General features: G+C 43.8%; 2 protein-coding genes across 3 annotated transcripts; one reads left to right on the top strand and one right to left on the bottom strand.

The window, feature by feature from the left end:
- Window positions 1–3,274: 3,274 nt before the first annotated feature.
- On the top strand, window positions 3,275–6,916 carry LOC123111411 (MDIS1-interacting receptor like kinase 2-like). The gene is made up of 2 exons (XM_044532203.1): window positions 3,275–6,362; window positions 6,535–6,916. Exons 1-2 carry the CDS (start codon window positions 3,362–3,364, stop codon window positions 6,873–6,875), a joined length of 3,342 nt encoding a protein of 1,113 aa, XP_044388138.1. The 5' UTR covers window positions 3,275–3,361; the 3' UTR covers window positions 6,876–6,916.
- Window positions 6,917–7,550: 634 nt separating this feature from the next.
- LOC123111412 (protein MALE DISCOVERER 2) lies at window positions 7,551–11,670 on the bottom strand. 2 transcript variants are annotated; one of them, XM_044532205.1, is made up of 8 exons: window positions 11,228–11,670; window positions 11,019–11,155; window positions 10,829–10,916; window positions 10,095–10,211; window positions 9,099–9,418; window positions 8,804–8,994; window positions 8,573–8,705; window positions 7,551–8,460 (listed from the first exon to the last, which is right to left on the bottom strand). In XM_044532205.1, the coding sequence occupies exons 2-8, from the start codon at window positions 11,110–11,112 to the stop codon at window positions 7,877–7,879; spliced, it is 1,527 nt and encodes a 508-aa protein (XP_044388140.1). In that variant the 5' UTR covers window positions 11,113–11,155; window positions 11,228–11,670; the 3' UTR covers window positions 7,551–7,876. The 2 variants fall into 2 exon arrangements, with proteins under 2 accessions (XP_044388140.1, XP_044388139.1); XM_044532204.1 differs by having other exon boundaries at window positions 11,019–11,136; window positions 11,228–11,669.
- Between the last annotated feature and the right edge of the window lie 905 nt (window positions 11,671–12,575).

The following is a 12,575-nucleotide window of genomic DNA, read 5'->3' as shown; positions in this document are numbered from 1 at the left end:
CTCAGGGAGCTCGGCCTCTGCATCGTCGCCCTGGATTTTCCCCTGTGTTTAACATGTTAATTGAGAGAGGGTTGAGCTCATCCTATGAACTGAAACATGCTTCTTCTCGGTTGACATGTTTGAGCTCGACCTGTCTCAATCTCTGGGAGGATGTTTTCATATCACAACACGCACATACGTGTACTACTGGTTTGTCAGCCTAGTTGTAGGTTCCACACCAACTAAATTTGGTCGCTCGATCTGCATTCACTCCGGTCCATCGGGTGGTTCGTTCCAACACTACACACACCTGCTACTGGATTGTTTTTTGGACATGTCAACTGGGAGACATCAACCAGGGTCTGCCCCTCATCGGCAGAGAAGAAGAGCACTGCTGGCTTGTACTAGTAGGTTGCAGTTTCAGAAGGAAAATCGGGATAAAAGTTCAAGTGCCGCTGACAGACGCATGTTGATGTGGACGTCCTCGTCAAACGATGTAGGCTGCTGCTCTATATCCATCACCATCTCTCTTACTCTCTCTCATGTGAATTTTGGACATTGCCTACTTATGCACTTCACCGTTGATGCAAAAAAGCTACTACCCTGCTTAGAACTGCTTTTTTTTTCTTGCATCAGAATCTCAACATTCTTCTGAACCTCATTTGAACCTATCTCCCATGAAGCGGGTACTCAAGCTGGGACACTCTGGCACGTCTTGATGTTCCATGTAGGCCTACATTTGTTTTAGATTGTGGATTTTTTGCTACTGCCGACAGAGAACAAGAACGCAACGACATTTTATTTTGAACTTCCATCTCTTTTGTTGCACATTGTTTAGGATATTGCTAGTTCTAAAGCATTTTTTTTCTCTGAACTATTTATCCCAGTAAATCTCGTGTTAATAACACGGTAATATATACACGGAAACCTGATAACTTACATACAAACACAGTGATAGTTTGAGCTAGATTTTTTTTGTTTAAAACGTACTCCCGATAACGTTTGTGTAAATAACATGGTAACCTACGTCTAAATATCACGGTAACTTCTTTGATTCGGGAGAAAAGTTGTTGGAAAACATACACCCCATTAACTTCTGTGCAAATAGCATGGTAATATGCACACAACTGAAGTGATAATTTATGTACAAACACCACGATAACTTTTTAACCCCGAAGAAAGAAGTTGTTGAAAAACATACCCTCTGGTAACTTCAGTGCAACTAGCATGGTAATGTGCAGACAACAGACGTGATAACTTATGTACAAACACCGCGGTAACTTTTCGTCTCCGGAGAAACAAGTTTGTTAAAACATACCTCCGGTAACTTCAGTGTAAGTAGCATGATAATATATGAACCGTAGACCTAATAATAACTTACATACACACCTCGGTAACTTTGATCAGGGGAAAGAGTTGTTCAAAAACATACCCTAGATAAATTGTAAATAGTATGGTAATATACAAACTGCATATTTGATAACCTGGATGTAAATACCTCGGTAACATTGACCAAATAAGGAAAAAGTTTGACTAGGTGAAAAATTATTGAGAAAATAATCCCCATTAATTCTATGTAAATATAACGGTAATTCACGCACCGCAAACTTGATAAGTCATGCACAAACACCGTGTTAACTTTTGACTCAGAGAAAAAGGTGTTGAAACATACAACGATAAATTGTGTATAAATAACACAGTAATATACAGACCACGATCGTGATAATATTCGTACAAACACCACGGTAATTTTCGACCCAGGAAAAAGTTGATAAAAACATATCCCTGATAACCTTTGTGTAAATAGTATGATAGTTTACTCATGCAGATCTGATAACTTGTGTATGAACATCATGGTAACTTTCTAATCTGGGGTTGAAAAAATGTTGAAAACGTAGACACAATACATTCTATGTACCTAGCATGATGATTTACACACCGCAAACATGGTAACTTTGGTACGAAACACCATAGTAAATTTGCCCAAGTGATTTTTTTATGAACACGGGATAACTTCTGCCTAAATAACGTGATAATTTACTCACCGCAGATTTGAGTACTTACGTACAAACACCATGGTAACAATGACCGGAGGGGGGGGGGGGCATTGTTCCAAAACCCGTAGAAGTGAGGCTGCCGGTTTGAATTTTCAGTTACTAATCACTGCTTGTTTTGTTTATTCTCGTCACAGGAAGATACAATTAGTATGTAAGTTGTATGTAATCAGTTAAGTGGGCTAGCGCAACTGGATGTTGCAGCTTAGTTTCGTGTGGGAGGGTCTGGGTTTGATTCCCCTTCAATGCCTTTCTTTTTGCCTATTTAAAACTACAGACGAGTGTGAGAGGAGGGCGGTCGCTCGGGAGGAGGTGGGATCGATGGAAGAAGAGTGGTGTGACACTTTTAGCAATCTAGCACACGTGTGCCAAATATCATTGTCCCAAAATTATATAATTGAAAACTTCTTTTAAATACAAACTCACTGATATAACTTTTGCTTCCACCGTAATCGGTCTCGATGATTAAATTTATGATTAAAGTTGAAGCATGGAAATAAAAAAAATACTATATTTTGAAACGGAGCGAGTACTTGTTTCAGCGTTGCCGTGTGCCCGTGTCAGACACTAGTACATCAGACCTGGACACGTTCAAGTTTGAACGCCCAGACCGCAAATTCTACATGCATCCAAAACGAACCTACTCATGCATTTTCCATGTATTCCGTACGCTAGCTTCACTTGACCGCTGAAGCTGACCGTAACTCTCGCACAGTAATGCAGATAGTTCCATGGCCACAATAAGTTCTCTCTTTCTTTCTTTCTTTCTTTGATTCAGATGTATACCGTGGACTCGGTTATAACATATCACTCCGTCTCAAAATAAGTGTCTCAAACTTAGTTAAACACTTAGGCCCTGTTTGGTTTCAAATAAGTCACCAACTTATAAGTCGAAAAGTGAAAAAAGTGACTTATTTTGCCAAACAGACCCGACTTATAAGTCACCCCCAACTTATAAGTCATAAGTTGCTCCACCCCAACTTAAAACTTATAAGTCATCCCCTTTTACGTGGGTCCTACCATCTGCATGATGTTGATTGGTGTGGGTAGGTGTATCAGGTGACTTATAAGTCAGGTGACAATCAAACGGGCGTGACTTATAAGTCACTGGTTTTAAGTCACCTAACTTATAAGTCAGATGACTTATTGGAACCAAACAAGCCCTTATTTTGAGACGAAAGGAGTACATACAGAAGGAGACCATTCGCAAAACAAACGAACAAAACATACAGAAGGAGACAACCGCGGAGGTGCGAGCGACTACTTGGTGCTGTCATGAGCTCTCATGGAGGCACACACACCCCAAAGCGAATTCCAAGCCTATAGCCATGGAGCGGCCCTCTTTTGCCAGAAGGCTTGCCTGCCTCACCGTACTGATGATGGCCGCCACACCCGCGCTTGTCTCGGCCGCCGGGCCGCCGCCTTCGCTGGAAAAACAAGCAGCGGCGCTCCTGGCCTGGAAAGCCAGCCTCCACAACCAAAGCCAAGTCGGTCTGCGGTCCTGGAGAAACACGTCGGCGCCTTGCAGTTGGCGCGGCATCCGGTGTGGCGCACGGGCAACTTCCGGGCACCAGCCAGAGCCAGTGGTCACCAGCGTCTCCTTGCGTGGGACGCGGCTGCGAGGGACGCTGGAGCCCCTCGACTTCTCCGCCCTGAGCACCTTGCGGGCCCTGGACCTCTCGCGCAACCGGCTGCACGGGAGCATTCCCTCCAGCGTGGAGGTCCTCAAGGAGCTCCATGCGCTGCTCCTGCACGGCAATCGGATAAGAGGCTACATTCCACCTTCTCTGGGAAGCCTCACAAGATTGCATTTCCTAATGCTCCATGACAACCAAATCTCCGGCGAAATACCGAGTCAGATAGGCGAGCTGGATAATCTTGTGGGTCTAAACCTGTCAGGCAATCGTCTGGTTGGTCATATCCCTCATCAAGTAGGACGCCTACCGCACTTGGCTACATTAGATTTCTCCAACAATAACCTGTCAGGTTCAATCCCAAGCAGCTTAGGGAATCTGACTGAACTAATTAGCTTGCGCCTCCCAGGAAACCAACTTTCTGGACATATTCCGGGAGAACTGGGTTATTTGTTCAACTTAGAGCACTTGGAGCTTAGCCACAACCCGCTCACAGGCTCCATCCCGATTAGCTTTGGGAATTTGACAAAGCTCTCTGCCTTGTACATCGATAGTAGCCAACTCTCTGGACACATTCCTCAACAACTAAGTTCTTTGGTCCACTTGGAGAAATTGGTTCTTAGGAACAACACACTTACAGGCCCTATCCCAAAGACCTTAGGGAATCTGACTAAACTCACTACTTTGCATCTTCACAGGAACACACTTTTTTGCCACATTCCTCAAGAACTAGGATTTTTGATCGAGCTGAAGGAATTCAAGCTTCACAGAAACACACTAATAGGTTCGATCCCAAATAGCTTGGGGAATTTGACAAAAATCACTACATTCTATCTTTGCAACAACCAAATCTCTGGACACATTCCTCAAGAACTGGGCTATTTGGTCAACTTAGAGGACTTGGATCTTGGGAACAACACACTAACAGGCCCCATCCCAAACAGTTTAGGGAATTTGACTAAGCTCACCTCCTTAGGCCTTTATATGAACCAACTTTCTGGATCCATTCCTCAAGAAGTTAGCAAATTGAGAAATCTGGTTTACTTTCTACTCGGCTTTAACAACCTCACTGGTGCCTTGCCATCGAATCTTTGTTCGGGAGGCCGACTGCAGAATTTCACCGTTGTTGACAACAATTTAACTGGACCTGTGCCAAGAAGCTTGCTTAACTGCAAAAGTCTAGTCAGAATTCGTCTTGAACGAAATCAGCTCAATGGAGATATCTCTGACATGGGACATCTTTCAAATCTTGTATATATTGACATCAGTTCTAATAAACTATACGGGCAATTATCTCATCGGTGGGGTGAGTGCTACAAACTTACAATGATGCGTGCCTCAAACAATATTATAACTGGAGTCATACCCCCAAGCATAGGGAAATTATCTCAGCTTGGGATACTTGATGTTTCATCAAACAAACTTGAAGGGCAAATCCCACAAGAAATCGGCAACCTGTCTGCATTATTCTATCTGAGCCTTGGTGATAACTTGCTTTGGGGAAGTATACCACAAGAAATTGGAGCCCTAAAAAGTTTGGAGCATTTGGATTTATCATCGAACAACCTAAGTGGGATGATACAATGGTCAATTGGGAACTGCTCCAAGCTTCGCTATGTGAAGTTGAGCCATAATCACCTCAGTGGCAACATTCCAATCGAACTAGGTAAGTTGGTAAACCTACAAGAGTTGTTGGACCTAAGTGACAATTCTTTTCTCGACTCTATTCCGAGTCAGTTGGGTGGTCTGAACATGCTTGAAGCCTTGAATCTTTCACATAATACACTGAAGGGCCGCATTCCACCATCATTTGGGAGCATGACCAGCCTCCTATCTATGGACGTATCATACAATAAACTAGAAGGGCCGGTGCCACAAAGTAAGCTCTTTAGAGAAGCTTCAGTTGAATGGTTCTTCCCCAATAAGAATTTGTGTGGTGCCGTGAAAGGTTTGCCCACTTGTGATCCTCCTCCGAGTGGTGGGCGGGAAATGAAGTCCAAAGCTATTCTGCTTGCTATAATGCCAGCTATTTTATTTTTTGGGTTCATCATGACACTAGTAACATTGCAATGTAAAAGGAAGAAATCCATGGCACAGGATCTAAATGAATTGCACCAGACAAAGTTGTTCGCCGTCTGGGACTTTGATGGACAAGATGTGTACAAGAAAATTGTTGATGCCACAGAAAATTTCAGTGACACCCACTGCATTGGAATTGGAGGTAATGGATCAGTGTACAGAGCTCAGTTGCCAACAGGGGAAATATTTGCTGTAAAAAAGATTCAAATGATGGAAGATGCTGAGATATTTAATTGTGAAGTAGAAGCGTTGATGCATATTCGGCACCGCAACATTGCGAAGTTATACGGCTATTGTTCTGCTCCTCAGGGGAGATTTCTTGTGTATGAATACATGCATAGAGGAAGCTTAGCAGCATCTTTGAAGAACAACGAAACTGCAATTGAAATGGTTTGGGTGAAGAGGTTAAATGTAATTACGGACGTTGCTCATGCTTTGTCTTACATGCATCATGATTGCTTTGCGCCGATGGTCCACAGAGATATAACAAGCAGCAACATTTTGCTTGACCTTGAATTCAGAGCATGCATCTCTGATTTTGGTATTGCCAAAATACTAGACATGGATGCGCCAAGTTGCACAAAGCTTGCCGGGACAAAAGGATATCTGGCCCCAGGTAATATTACATCCTTACTTTGGTTAGAAAAGTTAATAATCATATGATATCTTTTAAACACCAAGTTATGCCTTTCTTTAGTTTATGCCATCTAAATTAGCATTTGCTTTTTTAAATCAACACACATGTATGAAGAAATATCAAAATTAACTCTCCAATGTTGGTGTTTCAGAGCTTGCATACACAACAAGGGTGACGGAGAAGTGTGATGTTTATAGTTTTGGAGTACTTGCTCTAGAGTTGTTTATGGGACATCATCCAGGTGATTTTCTTTTGTCCATGGCCAAGAAAAGTATATTACTTGAGAAATTGTTGGACACCCGGCTCCCACTCCCTGAAGCAGAGATTGTAAGTGGCATATCTAAAGTTATCGCGATCGCTGTTCGGTGCATAGAACCTGATCCATCGCACCGTCCAACTATGCAACAAGTAACCAAGGTGTCCTCAACAGCTGAAGGAACAGCTAATGATTATCTGCACACTGTCATTGCCATCCCTGCCTGCTGGTCGTGAATGTTCATTTACCAGATTGTTGTTTCTTCCTTTTGATTAGATTAGAGACTGTTTGTAATAATACATCATTGGTGTGATACTTTGTTTTCTGCATTACCCTCATGCGTGTACTAAAACTTTATACCATTCATAGTTGGTTGCCTATTAGCAAAGTACTCCCTCCGTAAACTAATATAAGAGCGTTTAGAATACTAAAATAGTGATCTAAATGCTCTTATAGAAGGAGTACATACAAGTGTGTGTACAGCAGAGCTCATGATAATTTGTTCAAGAGATTAACCAATGTTCTATTTGCATTGTCTGTCAGATTAAGTGGTGGTAAATATCATTGGCATGATGGTCACCTTTTGAGTCATTGCATTCATTGCTAGATCCTCAGGCTTTTAGTTGTTTCCATCTCTTTGAGCTGCAGCAAGATCCAACAAGAATGTGATGGGTACAATAAGGCATCATTTTGATGCGGTTTTGCAAAGAACAAAACTAGAAGGCATATTCCCCTCTGTATGTGTGGCACATTAGATTCTAGAAGATGTGTACAAACAGTGCCGATTATTTCTTTCAATGGCAGAGACTGGGGAGAACAAAGATTGACTGGAATATGGAGCACTGTCTATGTATGTTCAAAAAGTATGCTACATGTATTAATCGTGTGGTTTCCAAGGGATACATGAGAACTAGTAGAAATGCAAATATGTCAACAATGATAATTACTACTCCCTCTGTAGCGTCCTAAAATGTCTTGTATTTGTTTACAGAGAGAGTAGTATACTTTCTTTCAACTTGTATAAATATGCAGGCTTACAGTGACCTAAAACGTCTTATATTTGTTTACAGAGGAAGTACTTTCTTTCAACTTTTAGAAATATGCAGGCTCACAGTGATCCGAGGACACAAAACAAATCAGGGCCAAAAGGAGTATACCATATCATACAAAAAAAGTAATGGAAAAAGGAACTAAAATGCAAAATCTAGTATAATTACCCTTCCCTTTGCATGTCATTTCAGGTGGATGCTGTGGACATAATCTCGAGCTCAGCCCACCACAGCGGGTTGTTCCTCGGGGTCGTCTGCTCCGGCGACAGTCTGACGGCGCCTTTCATCAGCCCCGCGACCTCGCCCATGCACGGCCTCTTCGCCGCCTCGCGGTTTATGCACAGCCTCACTACATCACACAGCGCCGCCAGGTCCTCTTCGGGCACAGGCGACGACGCCCTGAGCACCGGGTCGGCCATCGATCCGATCGGCCGCTTGCCGTCCAGATAGCTGGAGGCCCAGAGGACAAGCAGGCCGTGGTCCTCGGAGAAGGGCAGCCGGCCGGAGATCACCTCGAGCAGCAGTATCCCGAACTTGTAGACGATGCTGTCCTGGCCTGCGGATCGCGTCGGCGCCACGTCTGCTTCGTCGTCCTTCCAGAACTCGGTGTCGGAGAACTTGGCCGCATAGTCCTCGGTGAGGTAGATGGACGAGGAGTTGAGGGTTCTTGGGGTGACAGGAGGGTCTAGCTGGTTCATGTGCTCCAGGCAGTATGTTACTCCCATGATGATGCGCAGCCGGGTAGGCCAGTCCAGGTGCTCTGCTTCCCTGACTGCATTGAAAAACATGGATCGGATGAGCGTCACTGTTTCTGAGAGAAGTGGCAGAAGCGAGAACAGCATATGGAAGGTGTTCAGATACTGATGTGCAGCTAGGACACTCACCGTGCAAATGCTCGAAGAGCGAACCGCATGGAGCGTACTCAAACACCATCATCCTGGTGAATGGATCGTCGCATGTGCAGTAACCAAGTAGGTTCATGAAGTTCTTATGGTTCACTTTGGATAACACAGAGATCTGAAAGAGGAGTTGGTCAGACACGCCTACTAGTTATATCCTACTCAGTACACTGCAAGTTGAAATCGAGCACGGTTGTAGTTTCACCAATCAGTTACCTTGTTCCTAAATTGCTCCTCGGACCGATCCGACCATTCTTTGGCAGACTTAATTGGACTGGAGGCAACAGCTATTTCAACTCCACTTGACAGGGTTCCCTTGTACAATGCACTGTCAGATACAGTACCGATCACATTGCTGAAATTCTCACACGCCGCCTCAAGTTCGGCCCTTCCTAAAGAAGGAACACCTGCCCACAAGGTAAAGCACACTCAACATCTCCAAGTTCAATCTGTGCCCCACATTTCAGATGTTGTAATATGGCATTTTAGCTTCAGGTAATAGGAGGCTGACCTGTCACGAAGGCTTTCCTTAGCTGTCCACTCAGCCCGGTAGCCCATGGATTAACGGTGTTATCCTTCTTTCTACGGGAGACAAGTAGATACACAACAGTCGCTATAACCACAAGGCCAAGCGCTCCACTGACGCACAATGCGTAGATAGTCCAGTGAAGCACAGAAGAAGACTCGTTGGTTTCAGCTTGCGAATGCGATGCCAGCGAAGACATGGGAGACTGGCTTTTATGAGGCTGATCATTAGCCTTAGAGGAAGGTGCTGATTCTTGCAGCCCCCTTGCCTGTAGGAGTTGCCTCAGGGTGGTACTCCGTATGGTTCTGCATAAAACATCAATATAAATTGAAGAGTATGATTGGCAAACTTGTATAGTCCACAGTTAGCATATCAGTATTCTCCACGCTTCAAGCTTTAACATTTTTTTTTCGAAAAGGGGGGATCCCCGGCCTCTGCATCAGCACGATGCATACAGCCATTTCAAGCTTTAACATATTAATGCTTAAGTTTTACTAATGTAAGAGACAGGTTACACATCCCTTGTACATCAGCTGTCATGTATACTTATGTTTGGCATTTGCCTTTAACCTATTTTTAGTGAAAATGAGCATGTATTTTAGTTTTTCGACATAAGGTACTACATGTTTTTATTTATCAATCACACGATCTGCAATGCTAAATCTTTCTTGTTTGTTTTGTAGTAATATACATTTCTTAAACGTTATGGAAATGAACATGATCAAAACATTATGTAGTGGTAAATCTAATAGTAAAAGTTTACCGAAAGATTCAAAGAGTGTGAATTCTATTTATTTTATTTTATTTTGTGGGGAAAAGATTGTAAGGTTTAATTAGTCAAAGTCAAGATTGCTGGTTAAACTGAAACAGAGTTTTGGTTTTCAACTGCTTGTGTCATGTCAATTTTACTTTAGAAGTTATGCCCGTCTTACTCGAAAATTCTTACGAAAGGGAAGCTGGTATATAAAGAAGAAGACTGACTTTGTTAAACATTTTCTGCACGATTGTTGCCTTCCATCAGTTAGAACCTCTGAAATCATGATACACTCTTGTAACTCGTTAGGAATTTCAATTGATAGTTTGTTTCCCTTGATTAAGCTGCAAAGATCATCACATGGCTTTAGATTATGTATCAAGCCCATAATTAAAAAAATAAATAAAGATTATGTATAAAGCACCGCAGAAATTTAACTCGGTAATGCTCCAGATGCAATTTGCTCACAGAAATACTGTTTTCCCTAGACCTGAAGGAATTGATCCATGAAGGTAAATTTTTTGGACATTGAAAAAAAAGGGACGCTTCAAGAAATGCTTAAAAGTCAAAACCTTGTTTCACACACGTATCCTAAATATTCCAGAGACAAAATCATAGCTTCCTCTAGAAAGACATCTAGCTGTCCTGCATATTCTCTAATAGTCATGGCTTCTTCTAGACCCCTTTGACTTGTAAATCCATGACGCTACAAATAAAAAAAGACAACGGCGGGCAATATCATGTACCCCTTGAAATCAAAATAGGACTCGTTCGTTGAGTAACTTATTATTAATCATGACTAACAAGTAAATGATAATGATAACTTAATCATGACATACTACAAGATAACTACGTACTTGCAAATGATTTGACATCTTCACCAAAAAAAATAAAATTGGGTAGCAATCATTTCACCATGAATTTGATCCTACAAGAACAAGAACAGATCAGGCTGACTTACCGTGTCGCCGCTGCGCTGAAAACCTTCTTTTGTCCCAAATTCCATAACCATCCACTTGGGTGCTCTTCTCTGAAACTCATGACTCGCCCTGGAGCACCAAGATAGACACAGATGGTCAACCACTGTTCCAATTGAACCAACACAATCATGACCACTTCCTAATCACAAACCCATGGGAAATCCATCTCACCTTTTTCACCGAGGGCGGCACAAGACCCATGCCTCTCAGACAAGAGGAAGAAGAAGAGCAAGAGCTGCGCCGCTCTGACGCTCCAGACCTCCATTCCGCCCCCAATGTCCAGGTAGCTCTGCAAGATGGTAGTAAAACTGTAAAAGACAGTAAGAGCAGAAGGAGATGACAAAAAGGAGGGCAAAGATTACAACTTCTATATATGCTACCTAAAGCTGAAATCCTTGGCACCGTGGGAGCACACGCCGTTCCATGCCACCTGAAGAAACGAATCGGGTAAAGTGTCTCCGCTACTCCTACAAGGTAAGTGGAGCAGCGGCGCAGAGTGGGACTTTGGAACGAGCAAGTAAAGAATCCACCACCCGTCGCGGATCTGTGTCTCGAGAGCCGGAGATTCAAGAGGGGAAAACGCGCTCACGGAATGTGGACAAGGAGAGGAGTAGCAGGAAAAGGCTAGGATGATTTTGTGCCTGTAAAGATGGCTAAAGGGGGGGAATCGAGAGAAGAGGAGGCAGGGCGCGGGCAGTGTGCTGGGAACGGGATGAGCTGGGAGAGGCCGAGAAGGCAGAGGAGAAAGAAGAAGAGCTCGGAGCACAAGTCAGTCCAGGACGCGGAATATTGGGACTGGAGTGTACTTTTGGGTGGATCGGAGGCAGGCGTGGATGTCTGCCTGCCTGCCTGTTTCTTTCAGGCCAGCCAGGTACCATGCACACATGGCAGGTGGAAATTTCCCTCACTTTTCTTTCCTCTCTTAACTCTTCTTGTTTTGCCTGAAATTGCGCAGTGATTATGCGGGATTTTCACGGGAATCGAATCATTGTCCACGGGAACATGACATGGTTGTACTCGTCATTTCGGGCATCTCCAACGCTCCCCGAATCACACCCTATCCATCTGCGGAGCAGTGAAGATGTAAACAGTGACAGCTTTGCCAGAACCCCGGGCTCACTCAAATACCCTTTTTGATTGCTTTTCTTCCATTCCGTTCTTGCTTTGCATCCGCACCCTCCTCTTTCGACGCCGCAAGTCACCAAGGCATCGTAGGACGTCCGCGGCCGCCACCAACGCGCTTGCCCTCCTTGGACTACGCCGCCGTTCACCTAGGATCCCTCCGTAGCCAGGTACCCTTCGTCCCCTGTCGACGACGTCCATGGCGGACACCACGTCCGCCAGCTGTTCGGTCAAATGTCATTGAGCTTTTTGTTGAACTTCTTGTTGTTTTCTAGAGTAAGCACGATGGCTGGGTACTAGGTGAAGGAGGATGAGTTTGTGTGATGCATGATTGGCCGTAGCCGCAGACTTTGTAGGCATGAACTCAAGGAGCTCGATCTTTTGACGGCGCATTCATGATTTGTTTCATGCGCGAAAGCACTCTACGACATACACATCATCCATGAACAGAATGTGAGGTCAATATCTCACCGATGGTACACCATTTGCAACTCCGTCATGAAGTTCTGCGGCGCAGTTGAACGTGTGGAGACAATCTTGCTATTGGGTGTGTCAACCATGGAGATCGTAAGTTTGCTTCTTGTTGATCTACATGTTGACTAATTT

The sequence above is a fragment of the Triticum aestivum genome, chromosome 5B, assembly GCF_018294505.1.
Source record: "Triticum aestivum cultivar Chinese Spring chromosome 5B, IWGSC CS RefSeq v2.1, whole genome shotgun sequence".
NCBI classification, from domain to species: domain Eukaryota; kingdom Viridiplantae; phylum Streptophyta; class Magnoliopsida; order Poales; family Poaceae; genus Triticum; species Triticum aestivum.
Note: the sequence above shows the minus strand (reverse complement) of the source record. Positions and strands in the feature narration are given on the sequence as shown.

Bases quoted from the DNA above. Each gene is read 5' to 3' on its own strand.
- LOC123111412 (XM_044532205.1), bottom strand. From the start codon at position 11,112: ATGGAGGTCTGGAGCGTCAGAGCGGCGCAGCTCTTGCTCTTCTTCTTC. The intron at 10,212-10,828 runs GTAAGTCAGCCT...TGATCTTTGCAG, and splicing joins TTCAGCGCAGCGGCGACACG to CTTAATCAAGGGAAACAAAC. The intron at 8,461-8,572 runs GTGAGTGTCCTA...TTTTCAATGCAG, and splicing joins GCTCTTCGAGCATTTGCACG to TCAGGGAAGCAGAGCACCTG.
- LOC123111411 (XM_044532203.1), top strand. From the start codon at position 3,362: ATGGAGCGGCCCTCTTTTGCCAGAAGGCTTGCCTGCCTCACCGTACTG. The intron at 6,363-6,534 runs GTAATATTACAT...TTGGTGTTTCAG, and splicing joins AAAAGGATATCTGGCCCCAG to AGCTTGCATACACAACAAGG.